Source organism: Bactrocera neohumeralis, chromosome 4 (genome assembly GCF_024586455.1).
Source record: "Bactrocera neohumeralis isolate Rockhampton chromosome 4, APGP_CSIRO_Bneo_wtdbg2-racon-allhic-juicebox.fasta_v2, whole genome shotgun sequence".
Lineage (NCBI taxonomy): Eukaryota > Metazoa > Arthropoda > Insecta > Diptera > Tephritidae > Bactrocera > Bactrocera neohumeralis.
In genome coordinates, this window is record NC_065921.1 from 51038312 (window position 1) to 51046218 (window position 7907).

Here is a 7907-nt window from a genome sequence, read left to right on the forward strand (position 1 = left end):
CACTTACTCACACTCTGGCAACATTGATCTCATGAAACTACTAAGTGAACCTTCAGAAAAAAACGTGATGATTGTATATAGATTCTTAGAAACCAACGATTTGTTAAAATATATTTAAGCAACTTACATCTTTACTAACCCTTAGCAATTAGAATTTTTCACCTAGTTATAATTACAAGACGGCTGAAGGCCTCGTAGCCAGTGCTGCGTTTATGTATTTATATAATAAAACTATTTTTGTTATATGAATAATTTTAAATAAATAAATAAAAATAAATATTTAATTTAATTTTTTTTATTTTTTTACATTTTTATTTAATTTTTTTTATTTTTTTAGATTTTTATTATTACTTATCTAAGGTGATGGTGAGGAAGAAAAATGAGGTGATGGCGAGGAAGAAAAATTTAAAGTCAGAGCAGGAAAAGCTGGAGCAGGAGATGTGACTGCTGGCGAGGATGCTGGAGCAGCCGATGCGACTATTGTTGTTGGCGCTGGAGCAGGCGATGTGACTGTTGGTGTTAGCGCTGGATCAGGCGATGTGACTGTTGGTGTTGGCGCTGGAGCAGGCGATGTGACTGTATTTAAATACAACGCCAAAACCTGTAAGTATAAAACGGACCAATTATTGCCTCATATATAGTCCGACAAATATTAAATTAAAATATTACTTGGTGACCCAAAGTCGTAACACCCGGCAATCCATCCACCGCTGCTGCTCCAAAAGTTGAAATTGCTTGCTCCTCGAATTTGCTCATTCCATTTATCGGAGGGCCTCCACCAGTCGCTTGCGCATGTGCCTTCAGTTTGCGCGCTCGCGATCGCAACTGATGTTTACAATGCATCAATGACTATGGAAACATATTTTAATAATGTGAAACATACACAAGCATTTATGAACTTACCTACCTCCACTTGGCTGCCGACCGAGTTGGACCTCTTAAGGCATTTAAATTATCTGCTAACTCCGACCAAAGTATTTGCAGCCCTTGAGGGTTGGTTGGAGTTAGCTTCCCACGTTGCACCTCAGGATGCTGCTTGCAAAACATTATGTAATGTTGCAGCTGCTCCTGAGTTGTCCTTTCCGTTTTTATACGCCTAGGAATATATGAAATTATTGTATATACATATATATATTTAAAATTTGCAAAATTACTTACATATGCTGATTATCCATTGTTGTGTATTTTTTTGTTTGCTTATTTTTCTTAAAACAGCTGTTTGACAGCTAAAAGCTTTTTACCTCACATGGTGACTTTTTTAAGCTTTTTTCTTATGAGGTTTGAGCAAGAATAGCCTCACAAAATATGACTCACAAGAAATCTCTCAAATTTTTCCTCTCAACTCAGTTGAGAGGTTTTTTCAGAATAGGGCTGTATATGTACATATATATCAAGAATTATAGTATCATTCTTGTATATATCTATAATGAATCCACGTGGCAAGTTTGGTATACTGCGAATACTGCGTACCCGATCATCATGAAACTTTGTACATATACTCTTGAAGGTATTAGAAGTATAGGGTACATTATATTAAAAAAAAAATTTACGAAAGATAAAAAACTGTTTGTCGTCAAATTTAGCTACTTCAACGCCATCTAGCATTACAATAATGAAGTTTCAATTCTGAATACTGTAACACCGTCCCAATGTAGTACCGACGGTGACGACAATGTCTAATTCAATTGAATAAAGTTTCAACTGTTTCTAATTTTTCTATATTTATTGTTATTTTTTAATGTCGTTTCATGCAGTATAAAGCTATTCAAATTTTTGAGGTAATCCGTAATTTTTGTGGTTACCTATCACTTTATTATTTTAGATCTTACTCGCTGATGTTAATTCTTACTCTGCTTTTTTTGAAAATGCTTCGGAAGCGGAAATCTGGTCTATCCAAAAATTCATCGCGGGCCCTTGCCGCAAAAGATGCACGAAATCAAGAATTTTCGGCTCACGCAGAGCTGAGAAGACAACAACAAGCACAGCGACAAAGAGTTTTGAGAGCAGCTGAAACGCCTCTTCAGGCACGAGTTCGTTTAGAAAGACAAGCTGCACTGCATTGTCTGCGAAACACCAAAACTAAATGTTATTGCTTGGATGAGATCAACAATTTTTAAAATTCTGGGCATTAGATACACTTGAACAGGCTACATAAATTGTACTCCTGCTACCTGTAATGTTTGTCCTTGTGTTTATATTAACAGCAAAGCTAAGCTTGACGGGAAACTGAACCCTTTTAAATTGGAACGGAAGGTCAGTGGGAATAATTGGTATCCGAGGTATTGTAACACTATTTCCCTTACCGACACCTGTTAAAATAGTAGCACCAAGTATGTTCTGTCCCAATTTCGTTATCCAAAGCTTTGTTCCTTTGCATAGCCTAGGAGCATCTAGATTTCGCATAAGCGTTATTGGTACATTTAACTTCAATTTAAGTTTATGTGACGGTACACCCGAAAGTTCAAGTGAATTTAAAAACTCCACAGGATATGAAGTACTTAGTTTCGTATCTATAATTGTATCCATTGACAAATATTACTTCATTTCTCCTTGAACCTCTTTTAAAATGTCAATGTTGATCATATTAACAATTTAATTTCTTGGTGCTAATATTGCTCTTGCACACAATCACTGATCACTACACAAATTTTGTTGCAATTCCGGAAAAACATTAGCAATGAGATCCACATCACTTTCTACTAAATTACAAAATTCTATTGACAGTAGTATGTAGCCTTCAGCGTCAACATCTAAACAACCATGACCAGTTTTCAACAACATTTCTGCGTAAAGTCATGAATACAGGTCATTATGAAGATGCACTCTCATATGTATTCGTTTTCATAAATTTATTACTCATCCAGGAAATAAAAAAAAACGAAAACGTTGATTTGGTGAATGTTTAAAGTTCGCGCTTTGTATATGTACAATGGCTAACAAACTTAAGGAGAGTGACACTGATGAGGAAATTGATTTAGCAGAAGTTCTATCAGATACTGATTCAATTGTGGGCGCCCAATTATGGATGACCAAAATATTCAGATTCATATTCATCATTCATATTCATAGAAATAATAAACCATTTGTATATGAAATATATGAAATTAATGAAATAAAATAAAATGTATGTTTAATTTTTAGCGATTTCTTGTAGAGTTAAACTTATTACATATTTTGAGATAAATCAAAATGAGACAAAATCTAAGATATTCTACAACTCTTTGAAAGCAAAGACTTTTTAGATTTCCGAATGCGATGTTAAAATAGCTTCATACCTCGATTTAGAATATTTAGATATACTCATACATATATACCATATAGTCATAAGAAAATTATAGTTTTAACACAGAAAGGAGCAGACTTCGCCCTGGCTGCAGTTTATGTCCAGGGAGAGACATTCACAGCACGCCCAGAGGCTGTGTGTGTGATATCAATATCATCGGCATACGCCAGCAGCTGTACACTCTTATAAAAAATTGTACCTGCTCGATTAAGTTCTGCTGCTCGAACTATTTTCAGTTCAGTCAGTTTACACAGTCGTATTAGTTTTGCGGGGATACCAAATTCAGACATCGCGGCATAGAGGCAGCTCCTTTTCGTGCTGTCGAAAGCAGCTTTGAAATCAACGAAGAGGTGGTGTGTGTCGATTCTCATTTCACGGGTCTTTTCCAAGATTTGGCGCATGGTGAATATCTGGTCGGTTGTTGATTTGCCAGGTCTAAAGCCACACTGATAAGGTCCAATCAGTTTGTTGAGGGTGGGCTTTAATATTTCACACAATACGCTCGATAGAACCTTATACGCGATGTTGAGGAGGCTTATCCCACGGTAGTTGGCGCAGATTGCGGGGTCTCCTTTTTGTGGATTGGGCAGAGCGCACTTAAATTCCAATCGTTGGTCGTGCTTTCGTCCGACCATATTTTACAAAGAAGCTGATGCATGCCCCTATCAGTTCTTCGCCGCTGTGTTTAAATAGCTCGGCCGGTAATCCATCGGCCCCCGCCGCTTTGTTGTTCTTCAAGCGGGTAATTGCTATTCGAACTTCTTCTTGGTCGGGCAATGACCTCGAACCTTCCTTGTATTTGTTGACGAGCGCTTTTTGCTGCACTGAGGCGGGTGCGAATCTTGGCTGCAACAAGATAGTGGTCCGAGTCGATGTTAGGACCTCGGAGCATACGCACGTCTAGAACACTGGAGACGTGTCTTCCGTCTATCACAACATGATCGATCTGGTTGTTGGCTTTTCGATCCGGAGACAGCCAGGTAGCTTGATGTATTTTCTTGTGCTGGAATCTAGTATCACAGATAACCATATTTCGGCGAAGTCGATAAGCCTCAACCCATTTGGGGATGTTTCGTCGTGGAGGCTGAATTTACCGACCGTAGCGTCAAAGATACCTTCTTTGCCCACCCTGGCGTTAAAGTCGCCAAGCACGATTTTGACATCGTGGCGGGGGCAGCTCTGATAGGCGCGTTCAAAGCGCTCATAGAAGGTCACATCGTCCTTCTCTTCAGTCGGGACGTGGGCGCAAATCAGCGATATGTTGAAGAACCTCGCTTTCAGGTTAATTTTTCATTGGTAGAGTACCTGCCACGTAAAGGCGGGTCCCAAACCCAGCGCACAACCCTATGTAGGGGATGTTTCGCCTTCTCACTTTAGCTCGAAAGTCGTGAGCTGCTTGAGCCATGTGTAAAAGAATCGTTTCTGGCCACTCCCAAGAGAATGGCGATCAGAGAACTTTCCTCACTTGCGTGAACTTCTTCACATGACTCCATTCTCCCAGCGGATGAAATAATTAAGTAGTGTAATATCATTGGTTCTTCTCTCAAGGGACAGCATTACCAAATGTTCTGCGCGAAACTGCGCGTCAAAAAGTTCAAGGTTACAAGGGGAGTCTTCGCAATAAGTCGGTGCGTAGAGATAAACCTATTGAATCCAACATATAACCATACCTAGCACTAGTCAAACGGCACTTATATCAATCTCTGCCTATAAAATGAAATCGTTACTAGTGCAGGAGTGCAAAGAACGGCTGAATAGTATAGTGGAACGTAATCAAGTGCACATCATCAGGGTGCTCGGCCACAAAGGTATAGCGAGGAATGAACTGATGAAGGAGCTTCTCCGCAAGGAAGAAGAAGTAAAAGATAGGAGTACAGATTTTGGCCTTAACTCCGAGCCATGCGCCATGCCAAATTGCCAAGAGGGTTTATAACCTCAGCAGGTTTAAATATGTAACCAACTTCCAAACAAATAGTCGCACTCTACACGGCCACTGTAAGCTGAAGAAACACTTATATATCAAGCTTATTGTGTTAATTGTCGGTTTTGGGCAGGGAGCCTGAAACTTCAGGACAGTCGCTAATTGATTGCATGGCAGTCTGCAGACGCAGGATAAAGGCCCTTGGATCCATGTTTCCAAATATATATTAATATATGCTGGGCCTATCAGAGTCTTTGTGATATGGGAGAAGGCACAATAGACCTAAAATAGACCAGAAATTTTTGGCAACTTTGCGCAGTTTGCTCAGCTGATGTTATGCCGGCTGATGCTGTTGCATGATGCCTATTCGAAACTGCGCGTCAAAATATTTGGATTTCTGAACTAAAAATAAGCGAAATATGTGTAATCAGTATTATTGTTGATACACTTATTCAGAGTACTTTCAAAGAAATATTATCTTTAGGCCATATATAACAATAAATTTCGTTTTTGGAAGTATTTATTGGCTACCCAGGAAGTTGCCATGACGCGAAAGTATGGAATAATAGCCCAATATTCAAAGCTTTACTACTGGCCAATTTGAGCTGGCTGAGAATGCAATTATTTTAGAAGACTCTGCTTTCCCTGTTTCAAAGTTCCTAATGACTGCATATAGAGAAAACGGAAACCTCAACCGGAAACAGAGAACTATTAATTATTATCCTAGCTCAAAAAAAGTCCACATACGAGTAGAGCAGGCTTTCGGTATTTTTAAACAAAAATTTTAAATTTTAAAGCACATTAATCTCAGGACTGTAAAAAAAGTGTTGTCCATAATATTATCATGTCCGTTATTACTCAATTTTATTACAAATAGAGAAGCTTCGTATTGCGTGCCTTTATCTATTGGAACAACTAATGTTGATAATGGAATCCAAATTGGTGTTCAATATCTTAAAATTAAATGTAGTTACAGTTTTATAAACAAGGTTTCAAGTAAGGCAGAGTTTTAATTCATTCCACATTTAAATATACATTAGTACTAGCTGACCCCGCAGTCGTTGTCTTGCGTGAAATTATGTGTTTTGAAATGAAAAGAAAGTTGAATTTATCATTTCATTTTTTTCCAATGTAACAAAGCTTGATAAACAACATTTTTTGGTTTCTTTTGCGGTGCGTAAATGTACAGAAAAGATGGTTTTCCAACTCGTGAGCACGTATATCTGACCGTGTTCACTGGATAATTCACGGCGTCGTCTTCATTGTTAAGATGATTGATCGATTTGTATGAACGCAAGTCTCCCGGAATTTGACTTTGAATCTTCCAGTTTAAGTGAACAACATCGGTATTTTTAGCAGCTAACATTGCGTGTGCAATTAAGGGATCGTAGTTACGATAATTTGGCCAATGTCCGAACATTCGTGATGAGTTCATCTTTCGTCAATTGTTAAACGGGAGATGGAATTCATATCAAACCACCGGAAGTATCAACCGGAATTGACTCATTTCCAATTCTTAGCGAATACGATGAAAAATGTCTTTGGCAATCGTATCCAATAATTGACGCGGATTTGAAGGCTGATATGTCGAAATGATCATCGCAAAAAGTGTTCGAACTTCATTTGCATACGAAGTAGCTATCGCATCCGTTGTTTGATTCCAGTGATTATCATGTTCCAGCAAATGTAATTGCTGGCTTTCTTCTCAAAAAGTTGCACACACCGTACCATTCACAATACGCAATGACTCAAATGAAGTTGAATCGCGTACATTAATCAATAGCAACCGAAAGTAGAAGCAATCGTCGTTTTTCGGATGGATTGTGTAAATTCGTCCTAATGCATTATTTGAGAACACACCTGGATGTCGAAGATGCATTCGACGTATATCAAGGCATTTCCGAATAGAGCAATGTTCTCCCGAACGGATCACTGACGCTAGTTGAGAAAAAACTCGTCCAGCTCAATTTTGTAGCTGTCGGTGTTTCCACGGGCTGTAATGTATTCCCTGGGTTGAAATACGCTCTTTGGCCATTCTCCAAATTAACTGCGAGACGCATATCAGTCGGAAAACGTTCATGAATTGCAAAAGTAAATATCCTACAAAGCGCTTTATTGCAGTTCACTTATCGACCGTATCGTTCAAGACCAGTAACCGCCATGTTCCTTCCTTTGGTGACGTACTTCTTCTTCTACATCATTGGCGTAGACACCGCTTACGCGATTATAGCCGAGTTAACAAAAGCGCGCCAATCGTTTCTTCTTTTCGCTACGTGGCGCCAATTGGATATTCCAAGCGTAGCCAGGTCTTTCTCCACCTGGTCCTTCCAACGTAGTGGAGGTCTTCCTTTTCCTCTGCTTTCCCCGGCGGGTACTGCGTCGAATAGATTCAGAGCTGGAGTGTTTTCGTCCATTCGGACATCATGACCTAGCCAGCTTAGCCGCTATTTTTTAATTCGCTGAACTATGTCAATGTTGTCATATATCTCATACAGCTCATCGTTCCATCGAATGCGATATTCGGCGTGGCCAATGCGCAAAGGACCATAAATCTTTCGCAGGACTTTTCTCTCGAAAACCCGCAACGTCGGCTCATCGGTTGTTGTCATCGTCCAAGCCTCTGCACCATATAGCAGGACGGAAATTATGAGTGACTTATAGAGTTTGGTTTTTGTTCGCAGAGAGAGGACTTTGCTTCTCAAT

At 39.2% G+C, this 7907-nt stretch overlaps 1 protein-coding gene across 1 annotated transcript; it reads right to left on the reverse strand.

The window, feature by feature from the left end:
• Nucleotides 1-304: 304 nt before the first annotated feature.
• Nucleotides 305-1175, reverse strand: LOC126755746 (LIM domain-binding protein 3-like). The gene is made up of 4 exons (XM_050468488.1): nt 1159-1175; nt 1024-1096; nt 670-849; nt 305-601 (listed from the first exon to the last, which is right to left on the reverse strand). The coding sequence occupies exons 1-4, from the start codon at nt 1173-1175 to the stop codon at nt 356-358; spliced, it is 516 nt and encodes a 171-aa protein (XP_050324445.1). The 3' UTR covers nt 305-355.
• Nucleotides 1176-7907: the final 6732 nt, after the last annotated feature.